Genomic DNA, 19183 nt, shown 5'->3' on the forward strand with positions numbered 1-19183 from the left:
TTAAGGTCAGGAGAACTAGATTTGAGATGTTCCTTTTCTATTTAGTAACTGTGATACCTGTGGCAGTTTATTTAATTACTATATTTCTTAGCTTCCCCATTTGTAACATGGAAGTAATGATACCATACCTTTGTAAGTTTCTTTACCTGATCTTTGTGAAGATCACATGAGATCGTGTTAGTGAAAGCTTTTTATTAAAAAGTGAGTACTTATGTAAACATGCAAAATTACTTTTTATTTTTTTTTTAATTTTTTTTTAACGTTTATTTATTTTTGAGACAGAGAGAGACAGAGCATGAATGGGGGAGGGCCAGAGAGAGAGAGGGAGACACAGAATCGGAAACAGGCTCCGGGCTCTGAGCTGTCAGCACAGAGCCCGACGCAGGGCTTGAAATCACGGACCGCGAGATCATGACCTGAGCCGAAGTCGGCCGCCTAACCAACTGAGCCACCCAGGCGCCCCTACTTTTTATTATTAATATTATGGGGAAATGTAGCATTTTTCCAGTTTTACTTCAGATTTTTCTTCAGTTTGACTATGCTCTTTAGTAAAATTCCATTTCTCAATTTTTGATACAAACAGTATACCACAAAAAAGACTATTTAATGACATTTTGCATTCCCATGTGAAGTCACAAAGCTGAGAATAGGTATTTATGCCAATTTAAACACTGTAAGTTATATTATTACAACCTTTAATAGTGATCTTAATATCATTATTATCTGAATTTATAAATGAGGTTCTGAAGCATTAAGAAACTTTAGTATTTACCAGTGATAAAGTTCTTTGATCACATCTACACAATTGGAATTTATAATAACCAAGAACTCCTTATTTGTTGTTAAGATACTTCTATCCTATTCCTGGAAAAGAACTTCAGCAAATTATGAAACAAATATTTCTGTCATCTGTTGGGTAAGTTATTTGGTTTAACTGGAATCATATTTGATTTGGAAATATGGCTTTGTGTTTTAGTCTCCTGCATCTTCTGCTCCATTCTTATACCTGCAACCTTCTGAGGTTATTTATCAACCGGTGGAAATTGCACAAGATGGTGGATGTGTCCCTCCTCCACTGTCTCTGATGGAAGCCTCAGTTCCAGAGGTATGTATTAGTCTCAAAATAAATTATCTATAACTACCCCATCGTTATATTTTATTTCTTTTTCTTTTCTAAAGATATTTAAGACCCTCATGGAAGCTGCACATCTTTTTTCTTTGATTTATTCACATCTTTTCCTCTTTAATATCTAAGAATGCTCCAACTTAGACTTCTTCATTAACTAGTTCTGAACCATTTCTGAAATTAGCTGTTCACTGTACTAGGCTAATCCCTGACTTGATCTCCTTGAAAGAGTAAGGTACCAAATACTTCTCTTTCTTTTGGTTTGCCTGTCAATCTGTATTGTTACTAACATTTTGTCAATTAAAAGCATATAAAAATTAAAGAAGAAAATAATCTAAAAAAAATCTTCCTTTAAAATGTAAATCAAAAATACTTCATAACTACAAATTGTAAATATCATGTTCAGTGTCTTTAAACTACATTTCCAAATCATTACTTACCTTACCATCTATGTGCCAGGAACTGTACAGGTATGTTTTAAATCAGTGTTATGAAAGATTAGAAAATTAACACCCACCTCCCAATTAGAGTGTATTACATTACTTTTTTATATTACTAATGTTTATAACATTATGATGACATTCTGAAACAATAATTTCCACAATTGGATCTTAATGTTACTATCACTACTTCTACTAGGATTTCTCCATTTTTCATCTTACCCTCCATCACCTGGTTGACTGAATCTTCAAGAACTCATTGTTAAAGAAAGCTTGTGGTTGTTACATTCTCTTAAGAGATTTCTTACATGCTTGTTTGTTGAATATTGTTGTCTATAAATCTGAAAGACAGTTACACTAGCTATAAAATAGCTACATCATACTGCCAGAACAAAGTACAACAAATTATGGCTTAAACAACAGACATTTATTGTCTTAGAGTTCTAGAGACTCAAAGTTGAAGACCAAGATGTTGGCAGGATTGGTTCAGTCTGAGGGCCATGAGGGAAGCATTTGTTTCAGGCTTCTCTTCTTAACTTGTAGATGGCCATCTTTCCCCTGTGTCTTCACATTATCTTTGTCTGTGTCTCTGTGTCCAAATTTCTCAATTCTGTGAGGATAGCAGTTGTACTGGATTAGGTTCCACCTTAATGACCATTTAACTTGATTATCTCTGTAAATACCCTGTCTACAAATAAGGTCACGCTCTGATGTACTAGAGGTTAGGACTTCAAAACAGAAGTTTTGAGGGAACACAATTCAACCCTTAACAACACTATTTAATTATAGAACTTCTGGTGTACTCTTCTCTGGTGTTAAGAAGTTTGAAGCCAGCCTGATTTTCTCCCTGGTACATAATTTGCTTTTTCTTCTTGCATGCCTGGAGAAGTAAGGTGTGTTCTTAGTTGTCTTTGTACATACTATTCCCATCTTCTTTCCCTAATTCTTCAAATTCAAGCATCAATTCCACTAGAAAACTTTTCCTGACTACCTCCCTGACTTTCTTAAGCTAAATCAAGTAGTTCTTTTCTTTTCTCCTATACGTTTCATAGGATTTATGGTAATTTTGGCTACTCAGCTATCCCTAGTCTATAAATTAATTAAAGATAGAGAGTGTGTTTTTCATTTGTGTTCCTCTATTAGGTAGCAAAATTCCTGTACATTGTAATGCTGAATAAATACTTTGAATTAATAAATGAAAGGCAATAATTTTTTTTCTTTTTTTGTTAACAGCCTTATTCTGATCATGGAGTTCAAGCAACATATCACCAGGTTTATGCTCCAAGTGCCATCGCTATGCCTACACCCGTGATGCAGCCTGAGCCAATTAAAGTAAGAAGTTTGTTTTGATTTTTTGGTGTTTTTTCAGTCATTTCAAGTTTTTCAAATTTATTTTCTGAAAAGGAACAACTTTGGATATTTAGATCACATTTGTGATCAGAAGAACAGAATTAATGAACTTTTTCATGTGAAGGATGTACAATTCTAAATTATAATTTTTATTTATTAGTTTTGAACAAGTTATAAACCATACATGGTCAAAAATGTTTTATTTACTGTAGTAAAATACATATAACTTAAAATTTGCCATTTTAAGTGTACACCTAAGTGTTAATTAATTACATCCACAATGCCATGCAACCATTACCACTATCTATTTCCACACTTTTTCATTACCCCAAATAGAAAATCTGTACCCATGAAGCAATAACTTCCAATTCTTCTCTCCCTACAAATCCCAAATAACCTCTAATCTACTTTTTGTCTCACTGAATTTGCCTAGATATTTCATATACTCAGATTTTGGTTATGTGTGTTAATGGAATGTGGCATTTATATGGGGAGATAAAAACAGTTAACAATCTATTCAGCTAGTTTGGGAACTGCTCATGCATCCTAAATCAGATGCATGCCAAAGAGTGGGAATCTAGTTAGATGCATGGATATATTCAATATATTTCAACTAAATTCTTCTTATTCCCTTATGACCTTCAATAAAAGTTTCTTATTGAAACTCTTCATCATTATTTGGGGGAATTGGGACTACATCTCTAAGTGAAGAATCACAGATTGATTAACTATTGTGATGGTAATATGAATCTTGCTTGCAGTGTACTTTGGTAAGGAATGTAGGCATATTCTATGACAAAATGATGGAGATTAGCTATTTCACAGTCATATTTATGCTTCTGAGCCATCCCATGTGTTAGAACTTGGTACCAAGACAGTCTACTTTAAGGAGCCTCCCCACTCTCTCATATCCCCTCATCCCATTACCACTCACTGCATCCCTTCACTGCTATTACTACTGTACTGTACACATGAAATAAAACCATAATGGTGACCTAGTGTCAAAGCCTAGAGTGTTCCTAAACTTTATTTATAGAGTTATTATACTATCAAATTTTTCTAAAACAGATTTCCTCTGGTGTTAACATTTTCTCCTAATATACTTCTCTAGGAATAGCTGAAAGAGCTTTGCCGTATTAAGCAAGTACTAATTACTTTCAGTTACTGATTATATACACTATATATATAAACACAAAGGATTGAAATTTTATTGCTTGAGTAGTACTAGAAGAAATTTCCAAAGAATGTTAATGTTACACATTCTTTTTTTTTTTTTTTAAGTTTGTTTATTTACTTAGAGAGAGAGAGCGCTAGCTGGGCAGGGGCAGAGAGAAGGGGAGAGAGAGAGAGAATAGAATACCAAGCAGACTCCACACTGCCAGTGCAGAGCCTGATGTGGGGCTCAGACTCACACACCGTGAGATCATGACCTGAGCCAAAATCTAGAGTCAGACGCTTAACCGACTGAGCTACACAGGCACCCCTAATGTTGCACATGCTAATTTAAAGTTTAATTCCTCTAGTTTAAGAGTAAACACTTTTCTACATTTTCTTAAATCTATGAATAGGAAATGAAAGAAGTTATACAGAGAAACTAGTATCTTACTCCTTAGTGACATAAAAAGTACATTTATGTTGCATATAAATCATAACAGAGTCATGAAAAGGTAGGTATCTTCTCTTTTTTCATACATAAGCCTAAAACTGGAATCAGTAACCTGTCTCTTCATGTCTAAAGAAATGCTGCTAGAAGGAACTTTCCCCGTTCTTTCCTGATGCAGATCTTTGCTTTACTATGCCACAGGCCAAAGGGGAAGAAAACTACTGACTTGTTTCAATTTAATCTGTCTCATTAAGGGTTATAATAATTCTGGTTATCACATGGGATGCATCCTAGAGAATGTTTTAGTCCTATTCAAATTAAGATTTAAGGATTAGGGAAGAATTGAAGAGCTATGAACTATGCTTAACTAGCTTACTCCAAAACCCATCATGTCTCACACAACCTAGTATCAGATTTCATTGAATCTGCAACATCATGGGTTAATAAGACACACCATTGTTTATCACCATGAAGGAAAAAAACATTGCCATCAATTGTAAACGTATCCTTACTCAGAGGTTTTGAAGTATGAAATGCTTTAAGGAATGCAATGTCTCAGTATCAGTGGAATTTAACCTTTTATACTTAGAGATACAAAGTTGAGAGGGATGGGGAAGAAAACCCAAAAATCCTCTTTTGTTAGAGATGAGGAAAAAAAGAAAGTTTAATTTAATAAACTTTAAAAGTCAAAACTGAAACACAGGGCTATTGTATACAGTTTTATATTTCTGGTTTTTATTTTTTAAGGTCTAATGTTCTGTGTATTTTATACCCAATAATTTTCTTTAGGTGATTTGATGGCCCTGAATAGAAAATGCTACCCCACCTAGGGACAGAAACTCTAAAAACACTCCCATAGTTTTCTAAAACTATACAATCCTATAGAAATGCTTTAATATTCAAGTTTTACTGTATGGAAAATTATCTCCTGTTGTTTACAGTACATTTGTATTATAACATAGAAGTCTTAATACACAACTGTTATATCATTAGTTGATGATCTTTTCCTAAAACATATTAAGTACACTAATATTAAAATATTGACATTTGAAACATTAGCCTTCGTTCTTATTATGCAAATTTTCTCTGGTGTACCAAATAGCTTGATGAGTTAAAAGAAAAAGGTAGAAATATTCCTTAGAATAATGTGAGCTCGGGTGCCTGGGTGGCTCAGTCGGTTGAGCTTCCGGCTTCGGCTCGGGTCATGATCTCACAGTTTGTGGGTTCGAGCCCTGCATCGGGCTCTGTGCTGACGGCTCAGAGCCTGGAGCCTGCTTTGAATTCTGTGTCTCCCTCTCTCTCTGCTCCTCCCCCACTCATGCTCTGTCTCTCTCCTTCAAAAATAAATAAAAACATTACCAAAAATATTTTTTAAAAAAGAATAATTTGAGCTCTAATGATTATAATTTTAAGGGTGTTAACTGTATATATTCCAAAGTAGCAATTTCAGATGTCAAAACTATCTTGAAGCATCAAATCTAATCAATAAAATAGAGACCTTATTCAGGGCTCAGAGCACAGGTCTAACTGCTGTAAAAGACTGTTTGCTAGAAATCACTCATTGACTGTAAGGCACACGCTACTACCAATATAGAAATACCAATATAGAAACTACTAGATGAATAAGGTATTAATTAGGGTATCATTTTTTAATTCAGCAGAGCCACATCTTATACATAACTGAATTTGGAAATCAATAAAGCAAATCACAGAATGTCAAAATTAGCCCATTGAGCTAGATTACAGGAAAAAACAAAAGGAAAATCTTTGTGTATCTGGGCATTTGAACTATTACGCTTTTAAGATCAGTATCAAATCCCAGGGTAAGAAATGTGTGAGTGGAAAATTATGAAGTGTTTATGTTTTACAGTGTTTTTCCATTTTTGCATTAATATGTGTCCAATAAATTTGTTATGAGGATTAATTGAAATACTAGAAACTGGGGAAATTATAGTTTTAAGTTCACCTTTAAATTAAATGTTCATTTTATTTAATTCCAATGTATAATAGCTATTCATGAAAATATTTAATGTTAATAATATTTAACTATTTGCCAGCCTATGAGGAATTTCTTCTTCTTCTTTTTTTAATGGTTATTTATTTTTCCTGTGCCAGTACCATACTGTCTTTTTTTTTTTTTTATGAAATTTATTGACAAATTGGTTTCCATACAACACCCAGTGCTCATCCCAAAAGGTGCCCTCCTCAATACCCATCACCCACCCTCCCCTCCCTCCCACCCTCCATCAACCCTCAGTTCTCGGTTTTTAACAGTCTCTTATGCTTTGGCTGTCTCCCACTCTAACCTCTTTTTTTTTTTTTTCCTTCCCCTCCCCCATGGGTTCCTGGTAAGTTTCTCAGGATCCACATAAGAGTGAAACCATATGGTATCTGTCTTTCTCTGTATGGCTTATTTCACTTAGCATCACACTCTCCAGTTCCATCCACGTTGCTACAAAAGGCCATATTTCATTTTTTCTCATTGCCACGTAATATTCCATTGTGTATATAAACCACAATTTCTTTATCCATTCATCAATTGATGGACATTTAGGCTCTTTCCATCATTTGGCTATTGTTGAGAGTGCTGCTATGAACATTGGGGTACAAGTGGCCCTATGCATCAGTACTCCTGTATCCCTTGGATAAATTCCTAGCAGTGCTATTGCTGGGTCATAGGGTAGGTCTATTTTTAATTTTCTGAGGAACCTCCACACTGCTTTCCAGAGTGGCTGCACCAATTTGCATTCCCACCAACAGTGCAAGAGGGTTCCCGTTTCTCCACATCCTCTCCAGCATCTATAGTCTCCTGATTTGTTCATTTTGGCCACTCTGACTGGCGTGAGGCGATACCTGAGTGTGGTTTTGATTTGTATTTCCCTGATAAGGAGCGACGCTGAACATCTTTTCATGTGCCTGTTGGCCATCCGGATGTCTTCTTTAGAGAAGTGTCTATTCATGTTTTCTGCCCATTTCTTCACTGGGTTATTTGTTTTTCGGGTGTGGAGTTTGGTGAGCTCTTTATAGATTTTGGATACTAGCCCTTTGTCCGATATGTCATTTGCGAATATCTTTTCCCATTCCGTTGGTTGCCTTTTAGTTTTGTTGGTTGTTTCCTTTGCTGTGCAGAAGCTTTTTATCTTCATAAGGTCCCAGTAATTCACTTTTGCTTTTAATTCCCTTGCCTTTGGGGATGTGTCGAGTAAGAGATTGCTACGGCTGAGGTCAGAGAGGTCTTTTCCTGCTTTCTCCTCTAAGGTTTTGATGGTTTCTTGTCTCACATTTAGGTCCTTTATCCATTTTGAGTTTATTTTTGTGAATGGTGTGAGAAAGTGGTCTAGTTTCAACCTTCTGCATGTTGCTGTCCAATTCTCCCAGCACCATTTGTTAAAGAGGCTGTCTTTTTTCCATTGGATGTTCTTTCCTGCTTTGTCAAAGATGAGTTGGCCATACGTTTGTGGGTCTAGTTCTGGGGTTTCTATTCTATTCCATTGGTCTATGTGTCTGTTTTGGTGCCAATACCATGCTGTCTTGATGATGACAGCTTTGTAGTAGAGGCAGTACCATACTGTCTTAATGAGTACAGCTTTGTAGTATAGCTTGAAGTCTGGGATTGTGATGCCTCCTGCTTTGGTTTTCTTTTTCAAGATTGCTTTGGCTAGTCAGGGTCTTTTCTGCTTCCATACAAATTTTAGGATTATTTGTTCTAGCTCTGTGAAGAATGCTGGTGTTAGTTTGATAGGGATTGCATTGAATATGTAGACTGCTTTGGGTAGTACCGACATTTTAACAATATTTGTTCTTCCTATCCAGGAGCATGGAATCTTTTTCCATTTTTTTTTTTTTGTGTGTGTGTCTTCTTCAATTTCTCTCATAAGCTTTCTGTAGTTTTCAGTATATAGATTTTTCACTTTTTTGGTGAGATTTATTCCTAGGTATTTTATGGTTTTTGGTGCAACTGTAAATGGGATCAATTCCTTGATTTCTCTTTCTGTCACTTCATTGTTGGTGTATAGGAATGCAACCGATGTCTGTGTGTTGATTTTATATCCTGCAACTTTGCTGAATTCATGAATCAATTCTACAGTTTTTTGGTGGGATCTTTTGGGTATTCCATATAGAGTATCATGTCATCTATGAAGAGTGAAAGATTGACCTCCTCCTGGCTGATTTGGAGTTGTCTGATTGCAGAGGCTAAGACTTCCAATACTATGTTGAATAACAGTGGCGACAGTGGATATCCCTGTCGCGTTCCTAACCTTAAGGGGAAAGCTCTCAGTTTTTCCCCATTGAGGATATTAGCATTGAGTCATTCATATATGGCTTTTATGATCTCGAGGTATGCTCCTTCTATCCCTACTTTCTTGAGGGTTTTTAACAAGAAAGGATGATGTATTTTGTCAAATGCTTTCTCTGCATCTATTGAGAGGATCATGTGGTTCTTGTCCTTTTATTGATGTGATGAATCATGTTAATTGTTTTGCAGATATTGAACCAGCCCTGCATCCCAGGTATAAATCCCACTTGGTCGTGGTGAATAATTTTTTTAATGTATTGTTGCATCTAGTTAGCTAATATCTTGTTGAGGATATTTGCATCCATTTTCATCAGGGAAATTGGTCTATACTTCTCCTCTTTAGTGGGGTCTCTGTCTGGTTTTGGAATCAAGGTCATGCTGGCTTCATAGAAAGAATTTGGAAGTTTTCCTTCCATTTCTATTTTTTGGAACAGCTTCAAGAGAATAGGTGTTAACTCTTCCTTAAATGTTTGGTAGAATTCCCCTGGAAAGCCATCTGGCCCTGGACTCTTGTTTTTTGGCAGATTTTTTATTACTAATTCGATTTCCTTACTGGTTATGGGTCTGTTCAAATTTTCTATTTCTTCTTGTTTCAGTTTTGGTAGTGTATATGTTTCTAGGAATTTATCCATTTCTTCCAGATTGCCCATTTTATTGGCATATAATTGCTCATAATATTCTCTTATTATTGTTTTTATTTATGCTGTGTTGGTTGTGATCTCTCCTCTTTCATTCTTGATTTTATTATTTGGGTCCTTTCCTTTTTCTTTTTAATCAAACTGGCTAGTGGTTTCTCAATTTTGTTAATTCTTTCAAAGAACCAGCTTCTGGTTTCATTGATCTGTTCTACTGTTTTTTTGTTTGTTTGTTTGTTTGTTTGTTTCAATAGCATTAATTTCTGCTCTAATCTTTGTTATTTCCTGTATTCTGCTGGTTTTGGGTTTTATTTGCTGTTCTTTTTCCAGCTCTTTAAGGCATAAGGTTAGGTTGTGTATCTGAGATCTTTCTTCCTTCTTTAGGAAGGCCTGGATTGCTATATACTTTCCTCTTATGACTGCCTTTGCTGCATCCCAGAGGTTTTGGGTTGTGGTGTTATCATTTTCATTGACTTCCATATACTTTTTCATTTCCTCTTTAACTGCTTGGTTAGCCATTCATTCTTTAGTAGGATGTTCTTCAGTCTCCAAGTATTTGTTACCTTTACAAATTTTTTCCTGTGGTTGATTTCGAGTTTCATAGTGTTGTGGCCTGAAAATATGCACGGTATGATCTCAATCTTTTTGTACTTACTTAGGGCTGATTTGTGTCCCAGTATATGGTCTATTCTGGAGAACGTTCCATGTGCACTGGAGAAGAACGTATATTCTGCTGCTTTAGGATGAAATGTTCTGAATATATCTGTTAAGTCCATCTGGTCCAGTGTGTCATTCAAAGCCATTGTTTCCTTGTTGATTTTTTGATTAGATGATCTGTCCATTGCTGTGAGTGGGGTGTTGAAGTCTCCTACTATTATGGTATTACTATCGATGAGTTTCTTTATGTTTGTGATTAATTGATTTATATATTTGGGTGCTCTCACATTTGGTGCATAAATATTTACAATTGTTAGGTATTCTTGGTGGATAGACCCCTTGATTATGATATAATGCCCTTCTGCATCTCTTGATACAGTCTTTATTTTAAAGTCTAGATTGTCTGATATAAGTATGGCTACTTCGGCTTTCTTTTGTTGACCGTTAGCATGATAGATGGTTCTCCATCCCCTTATTTTCAATCTGAAGGTGTCTTTAGGTCTAAAGTGGGTCTTTTGTAAACAGCATATCAATGGATGTTGTTTTCTTATCCATTCCGTTACCCTATGTCTTTTGATTGGAGCATTGAGTCCATTGACGTTTATAGTGACTACTGAAAGATATGAATTTATTGCCATTTTGATGCTTGTAGAGTTGGGGTTTCTGGTGGTGTTCTCTGGTCCTTTCTAATCTTTGTTGCTTTTGGTATTTATATATATATATATATATATATATATATATATATATATATATATGTAAAATGTATATGTATATGTTATATATATGTAAAATATATATGTTTTCATCTTCTCTCCCCTCAGAGAGTCCCCCTTAAAATTCTTGCAGGGCTGGTTCAGTGGTCACAAACTCCTTTAATTTTTGTTTGTCTGGGAAACTTTTTATCTCTCCTTCTATTTTGAATGACAGCCTTGCTGGATAAAGAATTCTTGGCTGCATATTTTTCTGATTCAGCACACTGAATATATCCTGCCACTCCTTTCTGGCCTGCCAAGTTTCTGTGGATAGGTCTGCTGCAAACCTGATCTGTTTTCCCTTGTAAGGGATTTTTTTTCCCTTGCTGCTTTCATGATTCTCTCCTTGCCTGAGTATTTTGTGAATTTGACTATGATATGACTTGTTGATGGTCGGTTTTTGTTGAATCTAATGGGGTTCCTCTGTGCTTCCTGGATTTTGATGTCTGTGTCTTTCCCCAAGTTAGGAAAGTTTTCCACTATGATTTGCTCACATAACCCTTCTACCCCTATTTCTCTCTCTTTCTTTTCTGGGACCCCTATGATTCTGATGTTGTTCCTTTTTAATGAGTCACTGATTTCTCTAATTCTTAAATCGTGCTCTTTTGCCTTAATCTCCCTCTTTTTTTCTGCTTCATTATTCTCTATAAGTTTGTCCTCTATATCACTGAGTCTCTGTTCTGCTTCATCCATCCTTGCCGCCACTGCATCCATCATGATTGCAGCTCAGTTATAGCATTTTTAATTTCATTCTGGCTATTTTTTACTTCTTTTATCTCTGCAGAAGACTCCAGATAGTATTCTTATTATCGTGATTCTAAATTCTGGTTCAGACATCTTGCTTATATCTGTGTTGGTTAAATTCCTGGCTGTCATTTCTTCGTGCTCTTTCTTTTGGGGTGAATTCCTTCATTTTGTCATTTTGAAGGGAGAATGGTTATTTATTTTTGAGAGAAAGAGAGCACGTGCAAGCAGGGGAGGGGCAGAGAAAGAGGGAGAGAGAAAATCCCAAGCAGGCTCCACACTGTCAGTGCAGAGCCCAACACAGGCTTGATCTCACAAACTGTGAGATCATGACCTGAGCCGAAATCAAGAGTTGGATGCTTAACAGGCTGCGCCACCAGGCACCCCTGAGGAATTTCTTCTAATTAAAGCACCGATTGGACTTGAATGAAAAACACAGCTATTTATGTATTATATGTTACCTTTTAGAAAGACACTGTGATTCAAAAGTAAATTAGAAAAGGACTTGACCTGTTACCAATGTCTGTTTCTAGCTCAGAGAACCATAACGTACACTTAAACTAAAAATTAGCAACTTACCTTTACTTTACAGAATCATTCCATTACTATCTTCTTCCTAAACATTTCGTCATTTCGGTATCATTAACACTTCTCATAAAGCAATTTAGAGACTAAAATTTCCACATATTCAGCAAGTCCTCAGAGTAGAGGATGACAACTGTAAAGCACTGCATTGTAGAGGGCAGGGACAGGAAAAGTCTGTGCTTTGCAGCTATGAACATACAGGAGGGTATAAATTTTTATGTACTGTACAAAGTCAAACTATACATAGTCTCAGATTCTGCAGAATAAATTATTTTACTCAACAGAGAACTAGGCAGCAGAAGCAAAAAAGATTACCGATCTAGAGGCACTAGAAATTGCATAGGTTGTATGTGTACCAAGCCTCTTTCTTGCTACAAACCTAAGAGATGGGACAGAGAATGGTAAGAGAAACAAGAACTCATGAAATGGATCTTTTAGAATTTTCATGGATAGATCTACATTCAAGGATAAGTTAAACAGAAAAGTATACATTATATGGGTCCCATGAAAATATTTTTGTATATGGCACTACATTGAAGGCAAGGATAAATAGCATATATATGTATATATGCATAAGAACATATATACAAGAGGAAATTAAATAAAGTTATAAAAACATATCCTATGTTCCTAGTAATTACAGACTGAAAAACAGGAAAGATGAAATGGTTGCTAGTCAGTGTAAGAAGACACCATATGAAACTATTGATATGATGGAAAAAATCAAATTTGTCTTGGCTGTAAAGGACCAGTAATTACTACATAAAAACAATTCCTTGATGTATAAAGAATTTTTTGAAATCCTCCCAGAATACAGAGGAAAATAACATGAAGGATAAAATGATGAAAAATAAAATGCTAGAATAGAGAGAACAGACACAAGTCCAGCCAAAAAAGGAGTAACTCTCAAAAGGAATACAGAAAAAGACAAAAAGAATGAACACACATTTTAATAGTAAAACAAAAATAAAAATACCCTTGATATGTTTGAATTTAAACGTCAAAAGGGATTCACCATCCTTCAAGCCTAATTAATGAGAGACAATCCAGTATAAATATGCTGGGAAATATCCATTTCTCTCCTTCAAACATCCTGGTCCTCTTAACTTTTTTTTAACCATTTATTTTTATATAATTTTAGAGTTAAAGAAAAGTTGCAAAAAATAAGTTTATGTATCCCTTCACCCAACTTACCCTAATTTAACAACTTATATAATCATAGAACAACTAGGAAAAACAAAAATTAGCAATAGTACAATATTATAAACTACAAGCACTATTTAAACTTCACCAGTTTTCCACAAATGTTCTTTTTCTGCTCCAGGATCTAACCCAAGAATCCCACATTACATTAATTTGTCATCTCTCCTACTCTCCTCCAATCTGTGAAATTTACAGTCTTTCCCTGTCTTTCATGATCTTGATACTTTTAAAGAGTACTGGTCAGTTATTTTGTTGATAATCCATCAATATGAGTTTGTCTGGTATTTTCTCTTGATTAAATAGAAGTTATGCAGGGGTGCCTAGCTGGCTCAGTTGGTACAGCACGTGACTCTTGATCTCATGGTTATAAATTTGAGCCTCACATTAGATGTAGAAATTACTTTAAAAAAAATAAAACCGGGGCGCCTGGGTGGCGCAGTTGGTTAAGCGTCCGACTTCAGCCAGGTCACGATCTCGCGGTCCGTGAGTTCGAGCCCCGCGTCAGGCTCTGGGCTGATGGCTCAGAGCCTGGAGCCTGTTTCCGATTCTGTGTCTCCCTCTCTCTCTGCCCCTCCCCGGTTCATGCTCTGTCTCTCTCTGTCCCAAAAATAAATAAACGTTGAAAAAAAAAATTTAATAAATAAATAAATAAATAAATAAATAAATAAAACCTAAAAAAAAAAAAATAGAAGTTATGCATTTGGGGAAAAAATATCACAGAAGTGATGTGCCCTTCTCAGTGTATCATTTCAAGGGATACAAGATGCCAGTATATCTGATTACTGGTACTATTAACCTTGATCACTTTAAGCATGAGAAGTAAATTACCTAAGTAAGCAGATCCAGGAGTCTAACAGAAGCATGCTTTCTAACAAGAGAAAAACTTAGCTGGCCCTATGAAATCCCTAACAGTAAAGCTCATTGATAAAACTATCCACACACAAAGAACTTCCCATTAGGATTTTAGTGCTTCCTCCTTAAATATGGATATGCAGTCACGTTAGAAGAAAACCTTCAGAATGAGAGATCATAATAAACAGAAAGAAACATATAATGCAGAGAGCAGAAGAAAATATCAAACTATAATTAATATCCACTTAAAGATAAGAGAAAATAAGAAGTGTTCCATGCATAGACATCCTAGCAAACACTTCATTTTTATCAAACATATTGCTCCTTTTAACTTTTTTTTCACTTTGTATTTTGAAGTAATTTCCGATTTACAGAAAAGTTATAGAAATAATAGAGTTTCTGTATATCCTTCATCCTCCTGTTCTTTGACTGGAGGGCATTAGTAGAGAAAATTAACGCTAATATGTCCTCTTAACCTAACTATATACCTTACTCAAATTTTATTAGTTTTTACACTAATGAGGTAGCTGAAATAAATCAAATGTGAAAGGGTTAAACATTACAATCAAAAGCTTTCAGAAAATAGAAAAAGAGGTAAATAATAATAGAGAAAAAGATAAAATTAGATTGATCCAAGAAGTCAAATATTAATTCCAGAAAAAGAAAATGGTTTGAAGGAAATTAGCAAAAAGTTAACACAAGAAAATTCCCTAGGAAGTTAAGGACAAGAATCTCTAGATTAAAAGGCCCTAGGGGCACCTTGGTGGCTCAGTTGTTAAGCATCTGATTTTGGCTCAGGTAATGATATCATGGTTTGTGAGTTTGAATACCACATCAGGTAAGCCCTGCATCGGGTTCATGAATTCAAGTCCCACATCGGGTAAGCCCTGCATCAGGTGAGCTCGAGCTCCACATCAGATGAACATGAGCCCCCATCAGGTAAAACATGAGCTCTGCTTCAGGTGAGCCTGGCTTTCTCTCTCTCTCTCTCCCTCTCTTCCTCTCTCCTCTCTCCCTCTGCCCTTCCTGGGAGTGTGTCTCTCTCTCTCTCTATCTCTCTCTCTGCTCCTAGCTCACTTGTGCCCTCTCTAAATAAATAAATAAATAAATAAATAAATAAAAGGGCCTGCTCCTAGCTCACTTGTGCCCTCTCTAAATAAATAAATAAATAAATAAATAAATAAATAAATAAAAGGGCCTACCAACTACTTGGCACAATTGCTGTAAAAGACTCACAGTTCAGGCACATTATTCTGAATTTTATTTTTATTATTCTGAAATTTCAGAATGGCAGGGATTTAAAAAATAAACCTAAGCGAGAAAATAGATCACAGACTAAGAATCAGCAACACTGAAAGCTAGAAAACAATGGAGCAAAGGTTTAAAAATATTTAATGAAAATTTTAATCTAGGATTCTATAATAGACAAGTATAAATGAAAAAAATCTATTTTCATACAGTAGAGTCTCAAACAATTTACCTCACGTGCATCCTTTCTTGGGGTGCTACTAAATGTGTATTTCACCAAAACAAGAGAATAAACTAGGAAAAGACATGGGATAAAAACAAAAAAGCAGAAAATGAAAATGAAACAAACATCTAATGCAAGGCAGAGGCTAAGGATGACAACAAAAAGAGGTCTTGGGATGATGGCTGTTTAGATGCTTTAAAGAGCAATCAGTCCAGAATTAGATGGTTCTCTGCAGGAAAAATAAGTTTTATTTGTGTAGAAACTTGTATTAAGTATCTTACAGAGCTGTTTAAAGATATGGAGAGACTTGGCTTTAGGTCTGAATAAAACTAAATGAATGGGGGAAATGAAGAAATTAGTGAACACCCAAAAGGTGTTCAAGAAAGAAAATGTAATTATAATGCACCACTTGGCTTATTAGTGAATAGTATTTACTTAAGCATAATAATTAAAATAATTAACAAATTTGGGGCGCCTGGGTGGCTCAGTCGGTTAAGCATCCAACTTCAGCTCAGGTCACGATCTCACAGTACGTGAGTTCAAGCCCCACGTCGGGCTCTGGGCTGATGGCTCAGAGCCTGGAGCCTGCTTCCAATTCTGTGTCTCCCTCTCTATCTTCCCCTCCCCCGTTCATGCTCTGTCTCTGTCTCAAAAATAAATAAACGTTAAAAAAAATTTAGAAAAAAAAAATAATAACAAATTTAAGCAAAACTTATGATATAAAAAGGATGGGCAAGGCAATAAAAGAGATGTAATAAAAGATATAAAAGAGTTAAAATCCTTATCTACCATAAAGAAGTCGTTAAATAATGAATGAAATTGTTCAGTTAATATAGATAGAAATAGGGAAACAAATACTAGAAGAAATAACTTAAACAAATGAATGTGGCCATCTCTGAAAAAGTGGAGTGGGACAGGAGTGGAGTGGCAGGGGAGGGGGAATGTGTTGAAGCCATTTTTCCCTTTAGCCACTATTCGATTTTTAAAACTAAGTATGTAATTACCTTATTTATTTATTTATTTATTTATTTAGAGACCATGAGAGCGGAGGGGCAGAGAGAGGGAGAGAGAGAGAATCCCTAGCAGGCTCCACAATGTCAACACAGACCCTGATGCAGGGCTCAAACTCACAACCCATGAGATCATGACCTGAGCCAAAGTCAGACACTTAACTGACTGAGCCACCCAGGCACCCCTATAGTTACTTTAACAAAAATAAAAATTAATTTCAAAAGTGCTATGTACTCCAGATTGTTTCAAGCCAAGATATATCAGGAAAATATGAACAATAGTAGGGAAAAAAACCAAGATGATACTAATAAGAAAGTAAATTTCAAAGTGAAAAGCATTAAACAAGACAGGGAAGATTAGTTTGTTGTGATAAAAAGTTAAATCTAAAATGAATAAGTAAGTCTAATAATGTAACATCAAAACTATAAAGTAGGGTTGCCTGCCTGGCTCAGTCAGAAGAGCATGTGACTCTTGATCTCAAGATCATGAATTCAAGCTCATCTTGGGTGTAGAGATTACTTAATAAAAATAAAAAAACTTAAAAAATATATACAAAGTAAAAACTGCTAGAAATACCAAGAGAAAGAAACACAGCTGTGATAGGAAACTTTAATATCATAATCATAACTCATGTTTGGATAAATAAGATCTAAATACATATATAAATAATACATATTGAATTTTGTGCCTTGCAAAGAGAAAGCTATTTCTTTTCTGACATTTACAAAAGTTGGTAATATTTTGGTCACAACATAAATCTCTATAAATTCAATAAAGTGGTCCTGGACAAATGTCACTGACTATAATGAATTATGTATAAGAAAGGAGAGCATTGTGCAGGGCAGAAGTATTGAGAGACTGACCCCTAATAGGCAGAGTTGCCTACTGAAATGGCAACAAATGTTGTTAATAGCCTAGATGATGATGCCTAAGGGCTCTCTGTCCTGGGCAAGACAACGCCTACTCCTTCTCAAACCACAGCATGAGCTAAGACCACTCTCTACTCTTCCATTTTTTTTCCCACGCATGTAAATATTACCAAACATCTTAGCTGATGATGATCTCAGGAGAAAATTTTATGAAGGCAAAAACCACAAAACATCTGAGAACAACACAATAAGTAATATGTGACAGAAATAGCAATGAGATATAATTGACATATAACATTATTAGTTTCAGGTGTACAGTGTATGTATATACTATGAAATGGTCATCACAGTAAGTCTAGTTAACATCCACAAAACTTCACATACTTAACAAATATTTTCCTTGTGGTAAGAAATTTCTTAAGATCTACTTTCTCAGCAGCTTTCAAATATGCAATACAGTATTATTAATTATAGTCACCTACATTATAGTCACAGTATAGTAATGCTGTACATTAGTGGTCCACTTAGAAATGTCTTCTGTAGCTTTGCATTACCAAAGCAGTTATTTTTGCTTACTTTTCCATTACTCAGACTTAAGATAAGTTTCTATCAATTTGAGTTAGTTTTCTCCACACAACTAAATCAGATAAAATACACTGAAATCGCTTATACATTCACTTAGCCATTCTTTCTTGAGTACTTCAGACTTTAGTTATACCTTTCATGAAACAGTGTTGTTTAAAAGCATGTAATTGTTGCTGATCTTTAAAACTTCAGAATAAACACATTAGGGGCAGATCTTAAAGTATTTGTAAACTGCTAACCACCTTATCTTCCTTCATTCTTTCTGCAATGAAATGTTCTTAACCTGAACTCTATTAGCTTTTCATTGCAGGATGGAAAAAGCCTCCTGTTTCATGTTGTAAACCTTTAAGGAAAAGACCTTTATGTCATTCTGAAAATTTTAACCAGGATTTATTTAAAACCCTCCTCTCTCAACTTTAAAAATTGGCTAAAACAATTTTTACTTGAAAAATATTTATAGGATATATTTTCTCTTTTATACTGTCAATTTGGTCTTTTTCATATATACCAATTTACATCATTTCCTTGTGCGTATACTACCTGCAGGTTACCTCAACTCCTTTATTTTCACTTTCTATCTGTTGGGTTTTTTTTTTTTTTCCTTTTTTGAATGCTCTTTAAGAAAGTTTCTTTAAAAAGAGTCAAAGTCAAATCAGTTTGTTTACCCTTCTAATCTTGACAAAGATTTAATTGAGATTGAAATAAAAACTATAGCTAAAATAAAACTTTAAATTATTATGGATAAAAACTATACATTACTGTTTCTGACTCATATTTGTAGGTACTGTCAAATCTGGCAGAATCTAAATGAACTATGGGCCATTAGCTAATTAATAAATCACATAAATAAGTTGGTCCTTGCATAAACATGTCATATGGACTCTACCATATGACAAGTTTTAAGTAACAATTCATTCTCAGTAGTTCATTTCACCAAGCATTTATTGAACATTACACTTGAAAAATAATATTTGAAGTGCTGTATGTATAGTTAGTAAGACCA

General features: G+C 35.0%; 1 protein-coding gene across 2 annotated transcripts in view; it reads left to right on the forward strand.

The window, feature by feature from the left end:
* The window catches only part of BOLL (boule homolog, RNA binding protein), a 43296-nt gene that overhangs the window by 22801 nt on the left and 1312 nt on the right, over positions 1 to 19183 (forward strand). For both annotated transcript variants that reach the window (XM_047870942.1, XM_047870943.1), the window contains exons 9-10: positions 977 to 1105; positions 2800 to 2898. In XM_047870942.1, coding sequence (XP_047726898.1) covers positions 977 to 1105; positions 2800 to 2898 — 228 coding nt within the window. The remainder of the gene's footprint in view (positions 1 to 976; positions 1106 to 2799; positions 2899 to 19183) is intronic.

This window comes from Prionailurus viverrinus, chromosome C1 (assembly GCF_022837055.1).
Source record: "Prionailurus viverrinus isolate Anna chromosome C1, UM_Priviv_1.0, whole genome shotgun sequence".
Lineage (NCBI taxonomy): Eukaryota > Metazoa > Chordata > Mammalia > Carnivora > Felidae > Prionailurus > Prionailurus viverrinus.